Source organism: Acomys minous (genome assembly GCF_964271855.1).
Source record: "Acomys minous genome assembly, chromosome: 12".
Taxonomy (NCBI): domain Eukaryota; kingdom Metazoa; phylum Chordata; class Mammalia; order Rodentia; family Muridae; genus Acomys; species Acomys minous.
Window position 1 is genome coordinate 18,620,230 of NC_140493.1, and position 27,194 is coordinate 18,647,423.

The 27,194-nt window shown below is 48.6% G+C and overlaps 1 protein-coding gene across 2 annotated transcripts in view; it reads left to right on the forward strand.

Annotated features, from left to right (window-relative positions):
• EFCAB6 (EF-hand calcium binding domain 6) overlaps nt 1-27,194 on the forward strand; it is a 178,179-nt gene that overhangs the window by 12,301 nt on the left and 138,684 nt on the right. For both annotated transcript variants that reach the window (XM_084749763.1, XM_084749764.1), the window contains exons 3-4: nt 10,354-10,502; nt 18,221-18,429. In XM_084749763.1, coding sequence (XP_084605889.1) covers nt 10,354-10,502; nt 18,221-18,429 — 358 coding nt within the window. The remainder of the gene's footprint in view (nt 1-10,353; nt 10,503-18,220; nt 18,430-27,194) is intronic.

Consider the following 27,194-nt stretch of genomic DNA (forward strand, 5'->3'; position numbering starts at 1 on the left):
ACAGTGGACATGTGTGTATGGGAGGTGTGGTGACTGTGTGGAATGTGTGGTAGATATGTGAGGAGTATGCATTACGTGTGGAGTGTGTGTGGTGAGAGTATATGGCGTGTGTAGTGTATGTGTAGTGTGGCGAGTGTGTGGTGTATGTGTGTGTGGCGAGTGCCTGTGTGGTGTATGTGGGGTGAGAGAGGCTGCGTGGTTTCATGAAGCTTCTAAGGCTAATGTGCCATCTCCCACAGAAAAGTAGAGTTCCACATGATGGTGGGTACAGTGCAGAGGCAGTCCTGGTGGCAGGGGACTTTGGATGGCAGGGAGGCTTCAGCTAGGAGTGGAAGGACACAGCCGGTGGTGGGAAGCGCAAGCGGGCAGAAGCCAGTCCATATTACACGAGAACATTTGAAACAAAAGGATCGAGTCTCCACCATCCCAGCGTCGCTATTTTTGTCACCTCCTTCCCATGTTGTCCATGTGAGGAAGCAGGTATTTATATCAGGGTGTTTGGACTGCATATCCACTGCCCCCCCCTTTTTTTTACACAGTTCTAAACATATTATGTTACTATGCATTCTTATAACCGCCATTTCCAGCTCATTAAAGCACATTATCTTTAGGAGTTGTGCTTGTTTGATTTTTGGGTTTATGAGGTTTGTCTTGCGCTGTGAGGGGGGCAGATTTGAAAGCCCAACAGCATTTCTTAGGCTGGGGTTCAGGATGAGGGAGGGGGCTACACAGGGACGTGGAAGACCCCAGTGAAGGAAGGCTGGGGCTCAGACACGAGGCTGACGTCACGGAGGCTGGTCGGTTTATAGCTGCGGTTGTTTCTGCAGAATTGAGTTCGCATGGCGGGTTAAATTGTTTGTGAAGGTTCCCTGTCATTTGGAAGCTACTTACAGATGGGCTCACATCCTTCTAATTCCTGCGCTGAGAACTGTGGACCCGGGCTTGCTGTAGCCTCGCAGGCTAAGATGGAGGCAGCGTGAGACATCAGCCTGGGCCTCCCATGTCAGTGTCAGGACTCTGGATTTCTCAAGAGTGCTAGAGCTTCTGTCTGTGTGTCTGTGTGTGTGTGTGTGTGTGTGTGTGTGTGTGTGTGAGAGAGAGAGAGAGAGAGAGAGAGAGAGAGAGAGAGAGAGAGAGGAGAGAGAGAGGGAGGGAGGGAGAGAGCGGGAGAGAGAGGGAGAGAGAGAGAGGAAACAGAGTCTCTCACTGAGCCCTAAGCTTACTCTTATGGCCAGCAAGTCCCAAGGATCTTCATGTCTCTGCCTGCTGGCACTGGAGTTACAGGTGCACACACGCCACCACATCCAGCTTTCCGCGTTATGTGCTGGGGATGTGAACTCAGGTCCTCATGAGTGTGCATGGGGCTCTTTACCCGCTGAGCCATCTCTTCCCAGCCCTCCTTTCAGGAACTGCAGTGATAGACTGCAACTCATGTGGGTTGAGAGTGATGGTTCCCTAGTCTCCCACCAGACCTGTGTAGCCCTATTGTCCACACGACCCACTCACACACACACACACACACACACACACACACACACACACACACACACAAATGCACACTGGTGCAAGTGTGTAAGACACTGAGCTTTAAGTTTTGGAGAGTATGGGTCTCGGCCTTGGGGACCCAGTAAGTTTGCCTCCCCACCGAGTCTTTAATTTCTTCTTCTTGAGAAATACAGGTAATGGTATCTAACCCAGGAGATTGTTACAAAGCTGACGATTGGACACTCAGCAGCCAGAGAAATAGGCATTGTGTTTGAAGCTGGTAGGATCGTGACATAGAGGATTTGCTAGCTTTTGCATTGTTTTGACTTTGTGTGTGTGTCTCTGTGTGTGTGTGTGTGTGTGTGTGTGTGTGTGTGTGTGTGTGTGTGTTGCTTTGAAAAAGCCCTATGGGCGATGTTTATCAGTCCACCTCAAGGGTTTTTGAAGCAGAGGGCAAACTTGTTCAACCCAGCTCAGTGTCAACTGAGAGTGCGTTTCCCGGAAGAGACATAGGAGGGTGACTGGACGGCTCAGGGACGCGCTCTGCATCTCTCAGCGCTGGCGTAATGCATACATTTTGCTTTTGTTTGTTTGACTTGTTATTTTATCTGTATGGTATTCTGCCTGTATGTCTGTGTACCACACGTGTGCCTGGTACTGGTGGAGGTCTCCCCAGGCATTGGATCCCCTAGAACTGGAGTTACAGATGGCTGCCCACTGCCATGTGGGTGCTGGGAACGGAGCTCGGATACTCTGGAAGAGCAGCTACCACTCTTAACCTCCGAGCCTTCTCTCCAATTTGTGCCTGACTTTTTTTTTTTTTAACATGTTCTAAGGATCAAACTCCTTAGAACAAGAGAGCCATCTCCCTAGCACTGAATTCTGTGTGCGTATATATACTATGTATAATATATTATATATAGATTTAGTTTTTAAATTTTTTGTGTATGAACATTTTGCTTGCACATATACATGTACCATATGTGTGCAGTACCTATAGTGGCCAGAAGAGGATGATGAACATCCTGAAGCTTGAGTTACAAATGATTGTGAGCCATCCTGTGGGTGTTGGGAACCGAATCCTATGTAAGAGCAGCAAGTGCTCTTAACCACCCAATCGTTGCTGCAGCCTCTACGATGTGCATTCTTATTCTTAATAGATATAGTCATTTGTACAAGTTTATAGGGTACTGATTTACTTTTTTTTTTTTTTTTTTTTTTTTTTTTTGGTGGCACTGGGGATTGAATCTGAGCCTTAAAAACACTAGGCAAGTGGTGTAGCATTAGGCCAAGTCCTCAGCCTCAAGTTGCCATCGGATACATAGCTTCTGTGTGTGAGGAACAGAATAGGGTAGCTGGCACACTCGTCACTTCAAACACTCGTCATTTCCTGGCAGTGGGGACATTCAGGATCCCCTCTGCCAGCTGTTTTGAATGTTGTCAATGCCAACCGAAGTTGCCCCCCTCTTGGGGGTTGTTGCTCTCTTCAGCGGCACCTGCTGACCAGCGCTGCCCACGTCCCGCCTGCTCCCAGCCTCTCCGTTCCATACCTTCTAAATGATCAGCTCAGGTCGTCTCTACACTGAGTTCCTACAATCTACACTGGTGTTGTGGGAGACGGAGGGGCCCCTTGTTCCTGAGCTTGTGTGTATATAAGTTTGTGTATGAGTCCATGTGTATGAACACGTATGTATGCATGTAGTGGCCAAAGATAGTCTCTTCCTGTCCCATTTTTGGGACAGGGTCCCTTGCTGAGACATAGAGCTTACCAAGTCTGCTAGATTGGCTGACCAGAAATCCCCAGAGAACTTCACGCCCCAGGCTTCCCTGCACCGGCTTGACTAAAGCCTTCCACCATGACCAACTTCTTTACACAGGTTCTGGGCCTGGAACTCAGGTCCCCTTGCTTGCAGACCAACCACTTCACCAACTGTGCCCCCTTCCCAGCCCTGTTTCCGCTTTAAAACATGTTATCAATGTTCTTCTAGTCCTGACTTCAATGGAGAGACACAGGAGACTGAGAGGGGTATATTCCCGCCCCACTCGCCTGCTCGTAGCTTTTGCTGAGTGAATACTTGTTTGGAATACATTTACACCATGACCGGTTAGGCTGGACATCAACTAGGGTCTGTTTTCAGAACCATTGAGGTGAGCCCTTTGGAGCATCTTTGTGGTAACTGAGTCACACCTTCCTGGCGCTGATAGAAAGGAGAGTTAGAAGAGACTAAAGAGGTCATCTCACCATCCTCCCCCGAGGAAAAGGGTGATTCCCTGCCAGGCTCTCAGCAGCAGCAGGAGGAATTACTTTTCATAGGATGGTATTTTTTTTTCCCCGAGTTGCCTTCAGCTAAGTGTTTCCTGAATTGAATGGCTTTTGTACTGAAGTAATAAAGCACACCTCAGGCAGTGGTTTGGGGTTGATTATCTCGCTCCTCAGGTGGCACAGTAAGGCATGAGGCCAAAGCCTGGGCAAGCTGCGTTGTTATTAAGAAGGGGATTTATGGGGAAAATAAAAACCCCGGGGCTTGTGCATCATCTTGTGCTGCAAGGGCTGTGCTTCTGCAGATGTCCCCCATGCCTGAGGAGAGACCCCCATGCTCACAGCACCCCCACCACCCTCACTGCCCCTCTGTCTTCCAGGAACTTACTAATTCTGTAAAAATCATAGGACAGCCTTGGCCATTGGCTAGAATGCAAACTTGTATAGCCAAGGATGACCTTGAACTTCTTATCCTCTTTGCCTTTACCTTTCCAGTGGGGGTGGGGGGGACTATAGGTGTGTGACACTGTTGTAGTTAGTTTTGACAACTTGACATAAATCTAGACATGACATGGGGGAGGGGATTGCCATTGAGGATTTGTCGCCGTCAGATTGACCCGTGGGCATGCATGTGGGGCAGATTATTGATGATGTGGGAGGGCCCAGCCCACTGTGAGCAGTGCCACTCCAGGGCAGGTGGCCCTAGGATGTATAAGAAAGCAGATTGAGCAAGCCGGTGGGTAGCTCTCCTCTATGGCCTCTGCTTCACTTCCTGCCTGTAAGTTTCCTGCTTTGGTGTCCCTGGGTGATGGACTACAAGTTGTAAGCTCAGATAAGCCCTATCCTCCCTGAGTTGCTCTTGGCCAGTGTTATGTCATCACAGCAACAGAGAGAAAACTGGGGCAGCCCCACACCTGGTTTCCTGTGGTGCTGGGGATTGAACGCAGGGCTTGGTGTGTTCTAGGTAAGTGCTTCGCCCAATCCAGCCACATCATACAGCCTTGAGGTCTTTGCTGTCCATCTTCATTGCTACAGAGTTGGACCTGAGAGGCCCAGGAGGTTACCTGCTCTGTTCATGGATCCCCAGACTTAGTGCTAGAAGGGAGTAAACACACAAGCCACGTGCTTCAGAGCCTCCTGTAGGATTCTGGAAGCTTATCTGCCATACTATGACCCCCTGCTTTCAGTTCAGTTGAAATAAGCCAGTTCTAGAACAAACTCTGCTGGGGCTTTAAGATTCTGATGGGCCGAGCCATGTGCTATGCTTTTGATGCAGATGGATTATAAAGATCCCGGATAGGAGCTTGGTCCTGATTATGCCAGCATCACAGGTGATAGGGTTTAGTGCATCGTGATTGGGCAGAGTGATTAGGGACTTCTGCCTTTCAGAGAGCTCAATGGACCAATGGATGGATGAGTGTGTGAGTACCCACACTGATCAGAAGAGGGGGCCAGATTCCCCTGGAGCTGGTGTTACAGGCAGTTACCATATAGACAACGTGAGTGCTGAGAACCAAACTGAAAGTGTAGCCAGGGCTCTTAGTCACTGAGCCATCTCTTTAGTCTCATGGCTGTTTGCTTTTGAATACTTGGATTTAATTTCAAGCAGTTTGGCCAAATGAGAATTCTCTGAGGATTATGGGGTAAATCTGGACTCTGCCCACACCCCTAAAAAAAGTGGGGGGGGGATGACAGAGTTGCCATATAACCAATCAGGTTCATTCCCAGGTATACTCGCAAGTGACCCAAAGTACATGCCCACACGAAAGTGTGCACATGACTGTCACAACAGCACTAGTGTCAGCTCCCAAGAAGTGAGAGAGCTCTCTCAGATGTGTCGACCACCTCACGCTCCCAGGAAGAATCCCACTTGGCTGTGCTGTTGCTTTAACCAAGTGGTTAGGTTTAGTTCATTAGTGTCCCTGTGCCACACAGATCAGTGGTCTTTGGCTGTGATTTCTGGCAGCAGCAACCTTTTTTTTTTGTTTTGTTTTTTGTTTTTGTTTTTGTTTTTTCAGGCTGGCGCTGGCTTTACAGATGTGCAGGCAGGCATCCTTCTTCTCTGTTCTGCTCCTCTCGCTGTAGGCAAGCGTTCCATTATAGTGTGCCACATGAGCCAGCCCTCTCACTTTGTAGGAGACTTTGTGGTAGACTGCTTTTTAACCATTTCGTGAGCGTCTGGCGGAATTCATGGCTCAGTCCGGTGACACCGGACCTTTTTTGTGGCAGTTTGAAGTGTTGATGCAGTCTCTTCAGCTGTTGCCATGCCTCCTGCGTTTCCTGCTTGTTCCTTAGCTCCAATCCCGTCTCTGTCAGAATGCTTTCGTCTTCTCTCGGTTGCCCAGTTCTACCACATTCCCTTAGAATCCGTATTTCTGGAAGGAGGCCAGTAATGCCTCCCCCGTTTCTAATTTTAACAGTTTGAGTGCTTTCTATCTTTTCCCTTGGTCCCCCTAGTATCTGTCAACTTTGCTAATATTTTCGAACAGTGACCTTTCTGCTCTGTGGCTTTCCTCTACTGTTTTTGGGCCCCTGCCTTCTTTGTTTCCTTCCATTTGCTCACTTTGGTTTTATTTCCTTTTTTTCTTTTCTTTCTTTTTTAAAGACATATTTATAGCGGGGCAGTGGTGGCGCACGCCTTTAATCCCAGCACTTGGGAGGCAGAGGCATGCGGATTGCTGTGAGTTCAAGGCCAGCCTGCCCTACAAAGTGAGTCCAGGACAGCCAAGGCTACACAGAGAAACCCTGTCTCAAAAAACCAACAAAACAAAAACCAGATGTTTTTAATTTTATAGTGTTCTGCCTGCATGTACACCTACATACCAGAAGAGGGCGCCAGATCTCATTATAGATGATTGTGAGCCACCACGTTGGTTGCTGGGAATTGAATTCAGGACCTCTGGAAAAGCAGACAGTGCCCTTAACCACTGAGCCATCTCTCCAGCCCTTATTTCTCGTTCTTAAGGAAGAAACTTCGTTTATTCATCTTAAATTAAAACAGCAATAACAAGTACAGGTATCTGGAGCCCATGACTTGGCTCGGCTGGTAAAGAGAGCTTGCTTCCAAGGCTGACAACATGAATGTGAGCCCTTGAACCCACGTGGTGGAAGAAAAGACTCCTGTGTATTGTCTTTTGTCCCCTGGCTTCGACATGTGCACAGTGGCATGCACACACACAGTGAATAAGTAAATGGTGTGTTGGAGTGTTGCTTTACACGCCCCCTGTGTGCTGCCGCTCCGTTTCCCACCCAGCGATGTTGGCACTCTCCTGGCTCCCTTGGACCTTCTGACTGTGGAGCAGGTCAATCACCACGCAGCTGTGAATGATCCAGCCGTCTTCTGTTACTGATTTGTAATGTCACCCCTGTGTAGCTTAGTTTTATCTTCTGACATAGTCTATCGGGACAACGCTCCCCTTCTGTATTCGAGAAGAATTTGCATCCTGGTGAGTAGGTTTTCTGTAGGTGTCTTGTCAGTTTGTTGGGGTTTTAGTGACTTGGGCCTTCTTCTTTGTTTCAAAAGTTGTATTTATTTTATGTGTAGGGGCGTTTGCCTGCAGGTGTGTCTGTGCACCATGTCCATGTAATGCTATGGAGCCTGGAAGAGAATATTGAATCCCATGGAACTGGAGTAACAGAGGGTTGTGAGCCACACGTGGGTGCTAGGAAGTGAAGCCAGGTCCCCTGGAAGAGCAGCCAGTGCTGCTAACTACTGAGCCGTCTCTCCAGCCCTTGACAGGGATTTCCCCATTGTTCGTGGTGGGTATGGACGTCTCCAGCTATGGTTGTTGAAAGGTCCATTCCTCTGCCTGGTTATGGCAGGCGCCTCAGTGCATCAGACTAGGCTCCTAGTGCACGTGGGCTTGTTTTCCCTTCCCGTCTTCTGTCCGGAGCACGCGGGCTTTATTGGTATGACTTCTGACCTATGCACCTTCTCTTTGTTTCTGAGAGTGTTCTTTGAGAGTCTTTGCAAGCATGTCTGCTGCTGCTGAACTATCTGAATCCTCACATGTCCAAGGAAGTCCTCATTTCTCTGTTACTTTTATGCTGGATATAGAATTTAGCTTGGGTGTTTTGGTTTGGTTTTTTTCTCTTTTTTTTTTTTTTTTTTTTTTTTAAATGAGTTATATTTTTTTAATCGTATTTCTTTATTATGTGTACAGTGTTCTGCCTGCAGGTACAACTGCAGGCCAGAAGAGGGCACCAGATTTCATTATATGGTTGTGAGCCACCATGTGGTTGCTGGGAATTGAACTCTTGACCTCTGGAAGGTGAGCCAATGCTCTTAACCTCTGAGCCATCTCTCCAGCCCCCGTTTTTTTCTCTTTTAACATTTTTTTTTTCATTGAAAAAAATTTATGCAATGCATTTTCACAGAACTCTAGCTGGTTGCCTAGTATCTGAAGGCGAGTATGTATGGGCCATATTTTCTTCTAAATCTTGTGTTTTAAAGATTTCTTATTTTAAAGTGTGTGTGAGTCTGTGTGTGTTATGTGCACTTCGTAAATATGGGTTCCCACGGAGGCTGGAAGAGGATGTCAGCTCTCCCAGAACTGGTGTGATAGAATGTTATGAGCTTTTTGATGTGGGTGCTTGGAACCAAATTTCAGTCATCCATAAGACTTGTGTTGAAAACTCGGCCTTTGAAATAACACGTGCATAGAATGAAGGCAGCCATGTTCTCGCTCCTTTCTGTGTTCTGTTGCTGTCTGGGTCTTGATGGCTCCTGACTTCTCTACACTAGGTTTGGTAAGGCTGGGCCTCTGCTCCACACAGTGTCTGGCACAGGAGCTCCGTAGTCAGCTCCCAACTGGACATTTTCTAAGAGCTTGAGGGCAGCATGCCTCTGAGTTTTCTGGATGTTTCACATTCTAGAATGTTCATTCCTTCTCTCCAGGCAGGCGTATGTAGCTCTGTCCAGCCTTCTCCTCCTCCTTGTTGTGCCTCCAAGGCAGCCTGAAGGGAGAGTCGGGGGCTTTCCCAAGCATGCACCTGGCTCAGGATGTGCCCATGGACCTGGGCAGTTGGGTGGCCTGCTAGATTTTCAGGAGAATGTGAGAACTTTCCAAAGGGAACTTTTCCCTTTAAGGTTTTAGCTAGCAAAATTTTGCCTCATTGCCCACTCATTTAGAAAACTATAATTTAAAAAATTTAAATCATATTCATTTATTATTATTATTATTATGTTTATTATTATTATGTTTATTATGTTTATTATTATGTTTATTATGTTTATTTGTTTGTTTGCATGTATATGTGTGTGGGCATATGCCGTGGTATACATGTGAATGTTAGAGGATAACTTGCGGGAGATCTCTCTCTCTCTCTCTCTCTCTCTCTCTCTCTGTACATGCACCCACACATGTGCACACACACAGTGCAAGTGCATGTGTAAAGGTCACAAGACAAACTTGCTGAAATCACTTCCCTCCTCCTACCACATGGGGCCTGGGATTGAGCTCAGGTTTCAGCAAGTGCCTGCACTCTCTGAGTTTTCTCACCGGCCCTGACAGCTGCCCCTTCTCATGAAGATGCTTCCGGATCCCTGTGAGGTTCACTTCCAAGGCACCAGCATTCTTTGGAGGTTCTCACTGGTGGCGGCGCCACTGGAGGCGTTCAGAGTCCTCGTCCCTGTTTTGCTGCTGTCTCTGTTTATGGTGCTGCTCTTCCTGAGCCCCGAGCCTGGAGCCCTGAGCCTGGAGCCCCAAGCATCATGAGACTCTGAATATTCTTTTCCTTTTGTTTTCTGAGACAAGCTCACACTCTGCTGCCTGCCTCAGCCTCACCAGCACATCCAGCAAGAACCGGAACTTTTTACCCTCCTACTGCCTGCCCAAGAAATCAGTCAGCAGTGCTAAAACCATCTTTAATTTAAAAAGTTCATACACGTATGCATTGTATCTGGATCATTTTCATCCATCCAACTCTTCCCAGAATTCCTCACTGCTCACTCCCCAAATTCATATCTTCTTCTATTTAGCTCACAGAGTCCAGTCAGTACTCTCAGTATATGTTCACGGGTCTAGGGACATCATAGGAACACCAGCAACCTACCAGGGGCCACACTCTTGAGGGCAGCTGACTCTCCCTCCCACAGCAGGCAGCAGTAGCTCCTTTGCTGGGGGTGGGACCTCATGAATCCCTCCTCCATCTGTGCTGGATGTTGCCTGGCTTGGACCACTGAAATTATACACTGAAATCCCACAGATGTCAAGCCAGGCTACTATACCCAGCAAAACTATCTGTCATAATTGAAGGAGAATGAAAAACTTTCCATGATGAGAGCAGGTTGAAGGAATGGCTACCACACCAGTGCTGCAAAGGGTACTGGGAAAGGGATACTTCAGCATACTTGAGGAGGAGAGGCCTAGCCAGGAGGCAACTGGAAGCCTCAACAAAGTGAAGCCAGTGATTTTTGGAAAGAGGGACTAAGAAAACAAACACTTGAATTAGTCTTTATTTCAGCCCCTTTGAAGTCCTTTGGATCTGCGGAAAACAGTATGAACGTGACTCAGTTTCCCCTTAAGAATGGTCAGAAAGGAGCATAGAGGAAGTCGGCCATGTTTACAAGATGAGGATGGTGTAATCTGCTCCTTTTCCTCTCACAGGTATTTAATGCGCAAAATGGCGATTTTCCCAGACTGGCATAGTTTGTACCCGACCACCCGGAATCTGATGTATTCCCGCCCCCACTCCTCACCGTGCAGAATGTATCCAAAGACCAGCTGCCAAGATTTGGGCAGACCCTCTTCCTCAAGTGAGTACTCTCAAGTGATTACACCGTTGTCCACAGATACCACTCACTGTTTGGCGTTGCCTCGGTTAAAGCCATGCCACAGTCAAGTTTGGGTACCCTCCCTATATCCTGTCTGGGGAAGTGCAGACATGGGCCCATCAAGTCTCTTTGCTCAGAGACTTGTACATACTTTTAAAGTGGATGGTCAGGATTTGAACCCAGGATCACACATCCTGGGTTGTGTGATCCTGGGTTCTGTCAGCTTAATGATGTGTTACTCAGTAAATGGCAGCTGCACAAATGTGGGCCGTCCTGTCCCCCATTAATCTTAGATTTGCGGAAGAATTGAGCAGAATGGACAAAAACGTTCTCATGTGGCTCTTGCCTCAGCCATCCAGTTTTCCCATTACATAACCTTCTACCTGATATTTATGTCTAGGTTGTGTTCATGTTTTTATGGAGGGTTTGAGGTGTACATCTAGATTGTTCTCCTCATCCTCTTCCTCTCTTTTGTTTGTTTGTTTGTTTGTTTGTTTGTTTTGAGACAGGGTATCATATAGCCTGGGCTAACCTCCAACTCACTATGTGATCAAGGATGACCTTGAACTTCCGATCCTGCTGCCACCACGTCCCAAGCGTTGGGATCGAGGGCATGTGCTGCCTTGCCCACCCGGTGTGTGTGGTGCTGGGCATGGAACCTCACGCCTCATGTGTGTTAGGGAAGCGTGCTACCCACCAAACCCCGCCCCCATCCCTGACTCACTGTTTACACTGCATGTCATTAGCTCAGACTCTCCATAGCCTGTTGTATGCATTGTGGAGTAACCACCTGACAGTCCTTCACACGCCTTGCAGAAGTTCCTCCCTCTCTCCTCTGTCTGGTTGCTTCCCAATCTGGGAATTATGCGAAAGTGGCTACAAACACATATTTGCAGAGTGATTTTTTTTTTTTTTTTTTTTTGTTGTTGTTGTTGAGAATGTGAGTCTTGAAGCCATTTGGCTTCTTCATTCGGTTTTAAGGGCAACAAAATTTGACTCACTATTTCCCCAAATTATATATCTTTCGATTTTCACTCATTTCCTCCCCAATTCATCCGTTACTTATAAACATTTTTTTTTTTTTGAGCTCTTGTTTGGGATGAACACTGTTGACAGGTGTGGAGAACAGAGCCGGGCCTGATGAGACCCTGGCCCTGCAGAACACAGCCAGAGACAAGGAAATGAGGCGAAGCGAATACTGAGGCTGAAGCGCACGTACAGCACTGAGGGCTCAGGGTGGAAATTCAAAGGATTCAGGATGGAGTCGGGGCGCTGTGAAGGGTGTGACCTGTGAGCGCGGATGGCCACTGGTCACACTGGACACACTTGGTAGTTGATGAGACTTTTATATCAACGGTCCTATGCTTCTAGAAGTGAGCCTGGGGATGTAGGCTTGATTTCTGATGTGGTCCGTGGTTTCGATGGAAAAACAAATACATAGTAAAATATAGACCTGTTGCAGCTCATAGCTCTGTGTCTATTGGGCGATGCAGGGAGGGGAGGTTTTAGTGTAACTCATAATCCTACCAAGCAGAGTAGACTAGTGTGAAGGGAGCTACTGTGGCCCGGCATCTATCTCTTGAACGCTACTGAAACACACGCACACCCTGCCCCCGCCACAGTGCTTTCCCCCAAAGAAAACAACAGGCATTTGCTGATGAGTGTCCTAACAGAATATTATCTTGTAAGATCTTGTCCTCTAGCAGAAGTAATTACATTTAAGTCTTAATTGCTTTTTCCTTTTTCTAAAGTATGTGTGCTTGTACGCATGCACACACACACACACACACACACACACACACACACAAATGCCTTCCCACATACAGGTGTGTGGGTACCACAACCTTGGATGCCAGTCCCAGCCTTCCACCTTACTTGAGGCAGGCTCCCTTTCTTGTTCACTGGCCGGGCTGCAAGCATCTTAGGGATTGTTTCTGAGTCGCATGCTGGGATTATAGGTGTCTGCCCCTGCCTTCAGCTTTACATAAGTTTTAGGGGAGCCAGCTTTATCCACTGAGCCATCTCCTAAGCCTCTGACGGTTGTTCAGCAAGTAGTTTCCGGTCTCATTCCCGGCTTTAGGGACTGTGCCTTTTTGCTCCATGAGTTGCTTGCTCTGTCAGTTGCCCGTTGCCACACAGAGATTGATCTTTATTTCTAGTGGGCAGAAGTGTCTTTGTATGGAGCTGTGACCCTTGATCTGCCTTTGCCTTGACTGCGTTTCTTTGTCATTTGCTTTTCATGTTTAATAGTAAAAAAGAAAAAAAAATCATGCCATGAAGGCACCATCCTTTTGGGCAGTCGAGGACCAGACTGTCCTTTCTGGTATTTGGGTTCTGTTGTATCTTCAGGTCTTGGTTTAAATTCTATTTTTTTTTTAACTCATCCTGCTTGCTACCACAGTAGGGTCAGACTGGAAGTTGGCTGTAATTCTCTAGTTCCTAAACTGACCCTGGAAAGCCTGTCCAGTTGCCCTGAGGGGCTGCATTGGGCCTGTGTCTGAGGGGCTACATTGGGCCTATGTCTGGGGTCTGTATTGGGCTTGTGTCTGAGGGCTATATTAGGCCTGTGTCTGAGGGTGTATTAGGCCTGTGTCTGAGAGCTGTATTAGGCCTGTGTCTAAGGGTGTATTAGGTCTGTGTCTGAGGGTGTATTGGGCCTGTGTCTGAGGGTGTATTAGGCCTGTGTCTGAGGGTGTATTGGGCCTGTGTCTGAGGGTGTATTGGGCCTGTGTCTGAGGGTGTATTGGGCCTGTGTCTGAGGGTGTATTATGCCTGTGTCTGAGGGTGTATTAGGCCTGTGTCTGAGGGGCTGTATTGGGCCTATGTCTGAGGGTGTATTGGGCCTGTGACTGAGGGTGTATTAGGCCTGTGTCTGAGGGTGTATTGGGCCTGTGTCTGAGGGTGTATTATGCCTGTGTCTGAGGGTGTATTAGGCCTGTGTCTGAGGGTGTATTATGCCTGTGTCTGAGGGTGTATTAGGCCTGTGTCTGAGGGGCTGTATTGGGCCTATGTCTGAGGGTGTATTGGGCCTGTGACTGAGGGTGTATTGGGCCTGTGTCTGAGGGTGTATTGGGCCTGTGTCTGAGGGTGTATTGGGCCTGTGTCTGAGGGTATATTAGGCCTGTGTCTGAGGGTGTATTGGGCCTGTGTCTGAGGGTGTATTCCACCTGTGTCTGAGGGTGTATTGGGCCTGTGTCTGAGGGTGTATTGGGCCTGTGTCTGAGGGTGTATTGGGCCTGTGTCTGAGGGTATATTAGGCCTGTGTCTGAGGGTGTATTCCACCTGTGTCTGAGGGTGTATTGGGCCTGTGTCTGAGGGTGTATTGGGCCTGTGTCTGAGGGTGTATTGGGCCTGTGTCTGAGGGTATATTAGGCCTGTGTCTGAGGGTGTATTGGGCCTGTGTCTGAGGGTGTATTCCACCTGTGTCTGAGGGTGTATTGGGCCTGTGTCTGAGGGTGTATTATGCCTGTGTCTGAGGGTGTATTGGGCCTGTGTCTGAGGGTGTATTCCACCTGTGTCTGAGGGTGTATTGGGCCTGTGTCTGAGGGTGTATTATGCCTGTGTCTGAGGGTGTATGGGGCCTGTGTCTGAGGGTGTATTGGGCCTGTGTCTGAGGGTGTATTAGGCCTGTGTCTGAGGGTGTATTGGGCCTGTGTCTGAGGGTGTATTGGGCCTGTGTCTGAGGGTGTATTGGGCCTGTGTCTGAGGGTGTATTAGGCCTGTGTCTGAGGGTGTATTAGGCCTGTGTCTGAGGGTGTATTGAGCCTGTGTCTGAGGGTGTATTGGGCCTGTGTCTGAGGGTGTATTCCACCTGTGTCTGAGGGTGTATTGGGCCTGTGTCTGAGGGTGTATTGGGCCTGTGTCTGAGGGTGTATTGGGCCTGTGTCTGAGGGTGTATTCCACCTGTGTCTGAGGGTGTATTGGGCCTGTGTCTGAGGGTGTATTATGCCTGTGTCTGAGGGTGTATGGGGCCTATGTCTGAGGGTGTATTGGGCCTGTGTCTGAGGGTGTATTAGGCCTGTGTCTGAGGGTGTATTAGGCCTGTGTCTGAGGGTGTATTGGGCCTGTGTCTGAGGGTGTATTGGGCCTGTGTCTGAGGGTGTATTGGGCCTGTGTCTGAGGGGCTGCAAAACCAAAAGCTGCTGTCAAGTGCTTCCATAGTTTCTGGTTGTTGTCTGTTGTCTTTAACTCACAGTTCTGAGTGTCAGGTTGGGGCCTCTTGGAAAGCTATTACAAAGTACACAAAAAAGTCTGAGGAGAGTTCTCATGGTGGAGGCATTCACTGCCAAGAGGGTCCCCTGTGATGCCTGGTGGGCTCAGGAGGAGCTGCACACTTCAGCTGATTGGCACCACACAGCTCCTCTGTTGGAACCAGCTGCTGCCGAGAATCTCAGCGGCTGGAAGAGATGAGAGAGTGGAGAGCCTCTGTTTTGCTGAGCATCCTCAGGGGTCCGATGGGAGGTTCTGGAGCCTTCTTCTGCCTTCAGACTCTGTGTTTGGTCCTCTCCTCACCGTCCCTCCCCTGGCTCCGTGTTCTGAAATGTCACCAGTTCTAATTCTATACTGATTTCCCCCACTAGGCTCCAGGTCACATGCCTGCTGCTAGGCTGGCTTTCTTCTTGCCCCTTGGTTGCAGACATGCCACACAAGCTCCCTAAGGTCTCCTGCCATGCTAGCATTCAGCCAGGAGCATGGTTGTTGGTCCAGATCCTCACTTCAAGCTTGGAGGCGCCCCCCCCCCCAAGTTTTCTGGCTGGATCGGCCTGTGGACCTGCTTGTGAGGGATTCTCAGAACTGGGCTACTTGAGGTGGGAAGACCCACCCTGCATGTGGGCAGCACTGTTGCATGTGTGGGGCCCTGGGCTGCATGGAAAGGGGGGATCGGGTTGAGCACAAGCACAAGTCAATCCATTGCTGCCTGCTCCTGAGGACGAGATGTGACCATGGCAGCAAGCTCCTGCTGCCTTGACATCTTGGGGTGACAGGCTGTAACCTGGAATAGAGAGGCAAATAAGTCGTTTTTCCCTTAAGTTGCTTTGTATTTTATCACCTCCTCTGGAAAAGAAACCAAAAGTGGCAGTGTGAGGAATGGCTGGACAGGGAGGGCTCACTGTGGCCATCTTGGAAACTTCTGTCTACTGTCTCTTGCTGTCTTTTCTGTGGAGAACATGACCGGAATCTGGTTTCATGACCCATTAAACCAAGCGTTCTGTGGTCTCTGCTCTTTAAACACTGCCCTAATTTACTCTTTTTCTGTTCTGTGACCTTCACATTAAGTAGAGCTCCATAAGCACGCTCCTGAGCAGTTCAGATCACCTGCCCTGCCTCCTCCTCCCCCGCCCTTCTTCCTCTTCCCTGCCCTTCTTCCTCCTCCCCCGCCCTTCTTCCTCTTCCCTGCCCTTCTTCCTCCTCCCTGCCCTTCTTCCTCCTCCCCCGCCCTTCTTCCTCTTCCCTGCCCTTCTTCCTCCTCCCCCGCCCTTCTTCCTCTTCCCTGCCCTTCTTCCTCCTCCCTGCCCTTCTTCCTCCTCCCTGCCCTTCTTCCTCCTCCCCCGCCCTTCTTCCTCTTCCCCCGCCCTTCTTCCTCCTCCCCCGCCCTTCTTCCTCTTCCCCTGCCCTTCTTCCTCCTCCCCTGCCCTTCTTCCTCTTCCCCTGCCCTTCTTCCTCCTCCCCTGCCCTGTCTCCTCCCCTGCCCTTCTTCCTCCTCCCCTGCCCTGTCTCCTCCCCTGCCCTTCTTCCTCCTCCCCTGCCCTGTCTCCTCCCCTGCCCTTCTTCCTCCTCCTCTGCCCTTCTTTCTCCTACCCTGCCCTTCTTCCTTCTCCTCTGCCCTTCCTCCTCCTTCCTTGCCCTTCCTCCTCTTCCCCTGCCCTTCCTCCTCCTCCTCCCCTGCCCTTCCTCCTCCTTCCCTGCCCTTCCTCCTCTTCCCCTGCCCTTCCTCCTCCTCCTCCCCTGCCCTTCCTCCTCCCCTGCCCTTCCTCCTCCTTCCCTGCCCTTCCTCCTTTTTCCCTGCCCTTCCTCCTCCTCCCCTGCCCTTCCTCCCCCCCAGTTCATTATCCTCCATGTGGTAACAGAGGGAAGTGGAGAAAAGACATTGGGTTCTGTGGTTTTATTGATAGAAATGTCATGGTGCTATCACATAAGCAGAACATGAGGCTCCGGGTTGGATCATCCATGCTTCTTTACGGTGCTGCCTCTATCGGACTCCTCTTGTTTGTTCCCATAGCAGCCACTCCCTTCATCCCTGCTCCTTGTTCTCAAGGACACCCAGTTGCAGCTGTGTAATGTTGCTGTGATTTGGGGGCCAAGGAGATGGCTCAGTGGATAAGATGCTTGCCAGGCAAAGCCAAGAATTTGAATTTGGATCCCCAGCACCCACCAAGAGTGTTGGTGTAATCCTGGTGCTGGGGGTGGGGGTGGGGCAGGAGGACCCTGGGTTTTGCTGGCCCATTAGCTCTAGGTTTGAAGAGAGGTTGTGTCTCATAAAGTGGAGAAGAGATTGAGGAAGAGACCCAGTGTTGGCTTCTGGCCTCTACATGCACATGTACATGTGTAGAGGAATGTTAATTCAGAACACGGCCTGGTACTGGGCAAGTTTCAGGTAAAGAAAAACTTAGATCCAGGCATGGTGGTACACGCCTAATCCAAAACAATGAAGGTAAACTTAGTTTGTAGAAGGAAGCATCCATGTTTGAAAGTGATGTTTAATTGAGTGGCAGAAAAGGTGATGAATCAGAGAAGATGTGACAGAATAGGACATGCCCAACTCTCAGGAGGAGAGGAAAGGGAAGCTACTTAAGAGGCAGTTCTTCAGAGAGAGGAGGCAGTTTTATCAGGACAGTAACAGAGAGATGGGTTGCAGAGAGAAAACTCAGAGAAGAAACCAGAAGATTAGAGCAGATTGCTGAGTTAGTCTGAGGCTAAGCAGAGCAATTCCAGGCCACGAATAAGTCAGCTGGGAGAAGAGTTTGAGCCAGAACAGCTGAGTTGAACCAACCAGCCTAGATCTCAGAAAGAACAAGTAAGCATGAGCTCATTAATCAGTAAGTCTCAGAGGCTGAAAACATTCTAGGCCTAGGTTAGATTGTACGGAGGCCAGAAGCTTCCTGAACTAGGTCTAGATTAGCAGGAGGAGGCAGTAAGCCTCCAGACAGCAACTGAGCTAGGAGAATAAAAGTTACTTTTACACACATGAACACATGTATATTCTCTCTCTCTCTCTCTCTCTCTCTCTCTCTCTCTCTCTCTCTCTCTCTCTCTCTCTCTTTCTCTCTCACACAAGATTCATTGAGGACCATTGAGGTAGAGACATTTTGCTGTCAACTTTGACCTGAGTTTGATACCTGAGGCCCACAAGGTAGAAAGAGAGAACCCACTCTTGCAGATTGTCCTTTGACTTCCACATGCATGCCTTGGCATTCCAGCACCCACATACACATGCATGCATGCACACACACAAATTGTAAAAATAATTGACTTATGATCCATGTTTCCCACTACTTAAGTGCTCTTCCCACACCCCATCCCCCTGTAAGGAAAGTCGCCTTCACCTCTCTCCCTTCTGGATGCAATCCTGTGCTAAGCAAATTCCTGAGGCGTTAAATGAGGAGACACACGGATAAGGGAAACAGCGCTGGTCTCTGGCGTCTGTGCTGCATCTCGGCTTACGCACACTCACGGGATGGGTATCTCTGTCTCATTCGCAGCCACCATTGCCAACCCAATACTGTCCTCCTCGGAGGTGGAGCGGATTTTATCTCAAAGGCTCGCCAACAAAAAAGATGAGCTGAGAAAAGTCTTCCAGATACTGGACCCGAACCACACCCGGACGGTGACCAAGGGGGAGCTGAAGCGCACCATCACGGCCTTCCTCCTGCCGCTCACCAAAGAGCAGTTCCAGGACTTGCTGGCACAGGTAGGATAAGTGTCGCTCTGTTAGGGCTGCTCTAGAAGAGCCAAGGGAGCTGGCAGAGGAGCCCGGCCTGCTCTGTCTTCTCCTCACTGCCCAGCACGAACAACTGGAGTTTTGATCACTGTTCGCAAGTCATTCGAGTTCTGGCCAATCTGGCAGGGTCAGCATCTGCTTGCTCATATTTTGTGCACAACAGTGTTCCTGTCATCTCTTCCTTTAAACAAACAAACAAACAAACAAACAAAAACCCTTCCATATAAAAGCATTTGGTCCATTTGTGTGTGTGTGTGTGTGTGTGTGTGTGTATAGATTTGTCTGCTTGCTTTTTATTTTTTGAGGCAAGACCTCACTATGTAGCCCTGGCTGTCCAGGAATACACTATGTGAATCAGGCTGGCCTTAAACTTACAGAGATCCACCTGCCACTGCTTCCCACATGCTGGGATTAATGGCAAGCACCTCTAGGACCAGCTTAAGTATTTTTTTAAACTACGTGTTTGAATGTTTGTGTGTGTGGGGGGGTATATGCATATGGAGGCAGTGCCTGTAGAGGTCAGAGATGGGTATCAGATTCTCTGGACCCACAGTGACAGGTGGTTGTGAGCCACCAGTATTGGGTGCTGGAAACAAGATTGGGGCTCCCTGCAGAAGCAGTATAGTTTGATAATGGCTGAGTCCTTCAATTTGTATTTTAGAATCTAATATTTCATCACTTGTTCTCACATCAAAATGCTCCCCATATAGTCTGGTGGCTAGGCATCCCCGAATTCAGCTGCTAGGTGGGGATGCTATGAATCTCTGTGTGGGGCTGGAGTTCTGGAGGGTTCAGTGGCTGCTGTGCAAGCACGAGCATCTGAGTCTGGATCGCCAGAGTCACACATAAACTGGCACACTAGTATGTATCTGTAGGCAGTGCTAGGGATGACGGGAAGGGTGGGGACAGCCAGACCTAGAGGCTCTCTAGCCAGCCAGTGATAGAGGAGACCTCTGAATGTATGTGCACGGGTGTGTGCAGCCCTTTCCACATGTGTACACACATGTACATGATGCACACACAAATGCACACACACAATAAATAAATACAATTTTAAAAATTGAAGAAACAAAGGCAAGTTAAGGAGCATCTATTAATATGCTGCAGCAACACTGGGCATGGGGTGAGGGTGGGGCACATACTGAGGCCTGACCCTTAACCCCTGAGGGGCTCCTGGCTCAGGAGACATGGAGTTTAGTAAGGCCGGGGACAAGGGTCATTACAGGGAGAGTCTTACTGCTACTGAGGTTGACACTACAAGAAGTCTGTCTGGGAGGGGCAGAGGGAGAGAAGTGACTCCCACAGTTGTCCACTGACCTGTACATGTACATCATGTCTTGTGTACACACACACACACACACACACACACACACACACACACACACGCACGCACAAACCAAATAAGCAAATAAATGAGAAACAGAGATCATATAACCTATTATTCACCTTTTAAGGCGGCTGTTAAAAAATGTACCTGTATGGCTCACACAATATTTCACTGGACAAATCTGGTCTGTGTCCTTATCCATACATACTTAAATATGAGCAACCATGATATATAACCCTTCTCAAAAGACAAGACCATCCCATGGGGGGCCAACTCAGAGATGAGCATCGTGTTCAATGTACCAAGAGCAGCTATTTCAATTGTGTTTAAGGAACTAAGAGAAAGACAAACAGAAAAGGGAAGTGTTAACAGGCGGAGAGAGGACCAAGCAAAATTCTGAACATTAATACGCAGTTTCTAAAGTTGCAGCGTTATGATGGATGATGGACCAGGAAAAATCTAGTAGATATGGGAATAAATAGATACTTGATGTCCACACTGGAAAATACAAAGAATATAATGTTTGTAAAACAGAGAAATGTGGGTGCCCACAGGGACGATATAAAAGGCCTGATAAAGAAGAAGATGGAACAAGAAATATATATATCAGCCACAACCCAGCCATTCAAGTAGAGACCCCCCTTACCTCCCCTTGCCTCATTACTTCCATCCCAACCACACCCACCTTGTAGGTCCAGGTTATGGTCAGACCTTGCCCTTGGTTTTGGTACCTAAGTCCTTGTCAGTCTGAGCTGGTTCTTCCATCCTTCCCTGCCTCTGCATTCTGCCACTGAAGGCGTCTCCACAGGGGTTGCCGGGCGGGGGGGGGGGGGGCGGGTCCCTCAGGAACAGGTGTTGTCAGCATCTCTGTGGGTGCTACTTAGGCCACAGTTGGTTCGCACTTGATTCAGCTGTGTCTCAGAGCTGCTGCCACTTGCCTTGGCCACCTCAGAAGGGAAATCTGCCAGGCTTTCCAGGGTGCGCACTCTGTAGTTAGTATTCCACGAGGGAAACGTTTCTCGTCTGACTTCCAATCTGTTCATTCACCTGTTTACATATTTGCAGGGACTCGAGGTCTCCTAGTAAGTGGGTTACGAATCCATTATTTATTCACCTCAGCATTTACATCATCCCTGCACAGCCCGCAGGAGCCCCTGTAGTCTGCTTTCCCCGGCCTTGGACACAGCCCCGCACTCCTTGAGGATTCCTTTGCTTTCTAAGGCAGGCCAAGCTTTTCTGTACTGCCCCCTGCCCGAGTCCTAGAATTGCCCCGCTCTTGGGAGCTCTGCGTACTCTGGATGGAGGAAGATGCCGGGAGCCAGGGTCTAGGCACGGGTGGCTCCCATCACTGGGAGGCCATCACCAGAGCCTTCTCTCTCTGGAAGTGCGTTTGTTCACACGAGAGGCTGCCTCTACTTATAGTTGTGTCACACTGTGTCACACAGAGCCCAGCATTCATGCCAGTGGCTTCAGTTCTCCCCCGGCCATCCAGGGGCCATCTGCTTCTCCTTTTCCAGAGTCACAGCTGCCCTGCTCAGTGAGTGAGGAGTCTGGACCAGCCTTTCTGTCACAAGGCTCCTCTCCCCAGCACCTTCCGCTTGGGTTTGGAAGCTATCTTGCATTTATTTTCTCAGGGTCTTCCCAAAGCAGCATGGCAGCAGAGGGCCACATGCTGAGCTTAGACCTGGACCAGAGAGACGGGAGGGGGGGGAGGGGGGACAGGGGGGGCAGGGAGGACATGGGGGGTGAGAAGGGGGAGGGAGAGAGACTGACTGCTGTCTACATTTTTAATAGCATCTTAATTAAGATAGACTGTATATGCCCTGAATGCCTAATGAGTCCGTCCGTGCTCATTAGCCCATCACTCCTCCTCCCACCCCTGCCCCGCCCCCACCCATTTATCTACTGGGAGTGACTAATCCAGTCCTTGACATTGGAGGAGCCAAATGCTTGTTTATTTATTTTTGTCTTTCTTCTTCCCTTCCTTCCTTCCTTCCTTCCTTCCTTTCTTCTTTCCCAACAGTGTTTCACTGTGTAACCCCAGCTTGACTCCAGGCAACTCACTATGGAGCTGCAGCTGGCCTTGGGCTCAAAGATACTTGCCTGCCTGTGCCTCCTAGGTGCTGGCCTTAAAAGAAGTGTGCCATCTCATGCAGATGGAGTCACAGCCGGCACGTGCTCCAATATTAGGGCTACTGTCTCTTAGCATGTCCAGAGCTTACCTGTGTGGGGCCGGGGCAGCACTGGAGTCCTTCCCATGGCTCTCTACTGGGCCCCATGTGTGTGTGTGTGTGTGTGTGTGTGTGTGTGTGTGTGTGTGTGTGTGTGCCGAAGTCTCCAGCCTTTGGCATCTTTACGTTGTTTCTGCTCTCTGAGGTTTGTCAACATTGCTGCTGTGAACATTGACTCACTAGGGTTTTGTGGGGACCGAGTTTCTCACTCTTTTGGGGACCTGCTGAGGGTGGGGTGGCTGTCACATGGGAACATTTCTGACTTATGAAGACCATTTGCCCTTGTAAACACTGGTGTCTCCTCTGAAGGCTGATGTGTGACACTTTATCTCAAGTGGAGAATTAAAATATAATCTCTGGCTGGGTGGTGGTGGTGCATGCCTTTAGTCCCAGCACCTAGGAGGCAGAGGCAGGTGGATCTCTGTGAGTCTGAGGCCAGCTTGCTCTGCAGAGTGAATTCCAGGACAGCCAAGGCTACACAGAGAAAAACCTGTTTCAAAAAGCCAAACCAAACCAAAACCAAAAACCCTCTGTATAGTCCTTACAGACACAGTCTGTTGTCAGCGACAGTAGTGACACTCTCTCCAGGCTAAGCAACTAAGAAGTACAGAAACCATAACATAGACATGTTTACCAAAAGCAACCATTTTTAGAAGTTGTTACCGGGAACTGAACACCTTTTAAAAAGTGGGTCCTGCCTGTCTCCCCCTAACGACAGGCACTTCCTCAGGGCCTGGAGCCCCTCAGCACAGAGGGTTACAGGTACACACTTCCACATCCAGACTTTCCATAGGTGCCTGGGATCTGATCTCAGGCTTTCTTGCTTATGCAGCAAGCATTTTACCCTTGGGAGTCACCCCAGTGCTCAGCCATAGACCATTAAAAACAAAACAAAACGAAAAAACAAAAGCCCTGTGAGTAAATGGATTTCAGAGAACTAAGTTCTGTGTAAGCCCTGGGGTATTCTAAGTTAGAGACCAAGGCTGTGGGAGTGTTCAGTATGGTGGCTGTGAACTGGGAAACCCCTTCACCTCCAGCCCAGTTTCAACCCAAGAACTTGCTTCCTGCAGGCCACATGCATGTGATGCTCCTGAGTCTTCCACACACACAGCAGGTCCCTAACTCCTGCCCAGCTGAGTGCAGAGCAGAGCCTTCCTGGCTCTGGCTCTGTGCAAGGGGCTTAGCTCCGGACACCAGTCATGGTGGGCTGCACCTACTGTTAGAATTGGAGTGTGATACCAGGGACTCTGAGATTATCGAAGCCTTTCTTGTCCTGGCAGGGTGGCTAGTGCAATAGGATGACTCCAGCACTTGGGCTCTGGAGTCACAGACCTCTGACACTTAATGGCAGCACCATACACGGTAGCCAGGGACTCTGCAGGTGGCTTGTGCCAAGCCCTGACAGTTGTCCTGTGCCTGCTTATTGGGTGAAATCTGGCAAGTGTCTTCATATTCTCATTTAGCCTTTGTGCATGCGTGTGTGTGTGTGTGTGTGTGTGTGTGTGTGTGTGTGTGTGTGTGTGTGTTACTTGTGCATGTAGAGGCCAGAAGACAGTTCAAATGCTGTTTCTAAGGTTCTTGCCACCTTCTTTTGAGACAGGCTGGCTCATTGGCCTGGAAGTTATCTGATAGGCCAGATGATTGGCCTGGAAGTTATCTCCGAAGCTGGGCTGGTTGGCCAGTGCACCCCAGGGGATCTGCCAGTCTTTACCTTCCTAGCACTGGGATTATAAGCACCTGTCACCACACTCAGCTTCCTAAATGTGGCTTCTGGGAATTGAACTTGGGTCCTTGCAAGTAACTTTTCTGACTGAGTCATCACCCCAGGACCCCTTTCTATTTTATTGTATCTCTCAGAGCATCCAACATTAAACTACGTATCTGTTGGTTTTGGTTTTTGGTTTTTGGTTGTGTGTGTGTGTGTGTGTGTGTGTGTTTTGAGACAGGGTTTCTCTGTGTAGCCTTGGCTGTCCTCTTCTTGCTCATCTTCTGTAATTTTAGGAAAGCTTCGAAGTACCTGCTGCTACCATATCTTCCGGCACACACACCATCAGAAGTAGCAGTCGCAGGTGCCCCTGTGCAGGAAAAGCATCTCTGCAGGCGTACCATAAGCCCGCATCCCTCTGGCCTCGTTTCCTAGTTACACATCTTTTAAATTGGGAAGAGAGATGTATCCTTTGGGGAACACTGAGATAACCATCCTAGGCTTTGAGGCTGCCACGTCAAGGCTAAGTAAATATCAACTCTGTTGTGCAGCCTTGGGAATCATTAGCTGTGAGTTGATGGATGGTGTGTTATGTGAGCCTGTGTGAGACTTAGGATATAGTTATATTGATCACATACTATGTTAATTTAGATTCTAGATCTATAATCCTTCTTGGATAATCACCTTTATTTAAAAAGTTCAACTTTGTATCAGAAATAATTCTGAACCTTCAGAAAATATTCTGTAAGAATGACACAAAAAACACTCATAGCACAGGAATCCTTAGGTCCCTCCCATTGGAGCTCTCTGTGGCTCACCCTTCCTCTCACTTTCTTCTCCTGGGATCTCAGCCTCTGTGTGTGTGTATATGTGTGTGTGTGTATGTGTGTGTGTGTGTGTGCGCGCACACGCACACACGTGCACATGCACATACGCACACACAAGCAATATTGTCAACATTGTACATTGTGCATGTTTTTAAAAGACTCATTTATTTTTATTTTATGCGTGTGAGTGTTTGCCTGGGTGTAAGTCTATGCACCATATGTGTGCAATACCTGTCAAGGCCAGAGGAGGGCATCAGATCCCTTGGAGCTGGTGTTACAGATGATGGTAAGCCATCTTGTGGGCACTGTGGAACCAATCCTGGGTTCTCTGAAAGAGGAGCCAATGCTCCTAACCCCTGTTCAGTGGGTGTGTTTTTAACTAGTGAAGATTCACTTGCCACTCCACACTCATTTGAGGGCGTGCTTTAGTCATACTCATCCCTGTCACTCTTTCCACCCCCGCCCCCGCCCCCTCCCTTCCTCCCAACACTCATCCTTTTGCGTTCATGTGTCTTATCTTTACATTTAATCTTAGCCAAAAGGCTGAGAAGTGATGTGTCTTGTATTTTTAAGTTCAGGCTGCATATAGGTGAAAGCACATTTGCTGTGGCTGCCTGCATCTAGCCTACTTCACTTAACATGATGACATCTGGTCCTATCCATTTTTCTGAAAACGACATAATTTCGTTCTTCAGGGCTGAGTAAAACCCCAGTGTATGCATTCACCGCATTTCGTCCCTTCATCTGCTGATGGGCATGCGGGCTGCTTCCATAGCTTGGATGTTACTAATAGTATGGTGATAAACATAGATGTCTAAATATCCCTGTGGTGTAGCGATTTAGGGACCTTCATTATGTGCCCTGGAGTGGTACCGCTGGATCGCATGGCAATTGTGGTTTTAGTTTTTGTAAGAACCCTACATGCGGATGGTTGTACTAAATCTCTATTCCTGCAACAGTATACAGGGTTCCCTGTAAAAGTAGCTTATGTCCTTTCTCAGTTGTTGTGGGAGGCTTGTCTCCTTCTACTAACCTAGGCCTAGTCCTGGAAGCTTCTAGCCTCTGTACAGTGTAATCTAGGCCTAGAATATTTTCAGCTTCTGAGACTTACTGCTTAATGAGCTCACCCTTTCTTGTTCTTTCTGAGCTCTGGGCTGACAGGTTCAACTCAGCTGTTCTGGCTCAAACTCCTCTCCCAGCTGACTTATTTAATCTGGCTTCTTTCTTGGCCCAGAATTGCTCTGCTTGGCCTCAAACCAACTCAGCAATCTGCTCTAATCTTCTGGCTTCTTCTCATTTTCTGGCTCATTCTGTCTTCACCTGAGTTCTTTCTCCCTCTGCAACCCATCTCTCTGTTACTGTCCTGGTAAAACTCCTCCTCTCTCTGTAAAACCGCCTCTTAAGTAGCTTCCCTTTCCTCTCTCTTCTCATGAGAGTTGGGCGTATCCTATTCTGTCAAATCCTCTCTGATTCGTCACCTTTTCTGCCACTCAGTTAGACATCATTTTCAAATACTGGTGTTTCCTTCTACAAACTAACTTTACCTTCATCGTTTGAGATTAAAGGCATGTACCACCATGCCTGGAGCTAAACTTTTCTTTACCTTATACTTGCTCTACACCAAGCTGGCCTTTGAACTCAGATCTGCTGGCCTCTGTCTCCTGGAGTAAAGGCGTGTTTGTATTCCAGCCGGATCACACAGACTTAGAAGATCTTTGGATGTGATCTCTTGCCAGAGCAGCCATGTTCTGAATTAACATTCCTCTACAGTTCTCACCCCTCAAAGGTCAGACTTTGTTACTGTTTTTTGGTTTGTTTGTTTTGTTTTTAATGACTGTAGTGGGATAGAACCACATTGGAGTTTTTAAAAACCATTTCACTTAAATATTTGATTTTAGTGGCGTGTGTGTGTGTGTGTGTGTGTGTGTGTGTGTGTGTGTGTATGTGTGTGTGTGTGTGTGTATGTGTGTGTCCATGTCAGTGTGCAGGTACGTGCCTGTGTATGCACATGCAGAGGCCAGAACAAGGTATCAGTGTCTTCGTCCATGGCTTCCCACTTCATCACCTGGCAACAGGCTCTCACTGACCAGGAAACTCACTGGCCATTCCAGGTTCCATCTGCCCCCTCTCTCAAGTGCAGGGGTTGCAGGCATGTGTGTCCATGCCTGCTTTTAAAAAAGCTACTTTTAGGTTTTCTATTCTATTCTTTTACCTGGGTGCTGAGAATTCGAACACAGGCCCTCCTGTTCTTACCCACTGAGCCATCCCCGCAGGCCCACACTGTAGCCTGGATTTGCATTTCCCTGATGACCAGGGAGGCTGGACATGTCTTTATTAGTCACAAGCCCTCTTGAGAGTAGTTTGTTCAGCTCACTCACCTGCTTATTTGGTATTTAATCTTCAAGTTCTTTATGTATTCAGGATACTAATTCCCCATCAGATGACTAGCTGGCAAAGCCTTTCTCCCACCCACGCCTGTTTCTTCACTCTGTGATTGTTTCCCGCGGGATGAGAAGTTTTGAACTGTGTGTGGTGATTTCCTGAGCTGTTGGTATTTCCCAAAAGTCTCTGCCTAGGCCTCTGTTTTCAAGCATCCCTCCTGCACTTTGCTTTGGGAGTTTGAGCATGTCGAGTCTTACATTAAT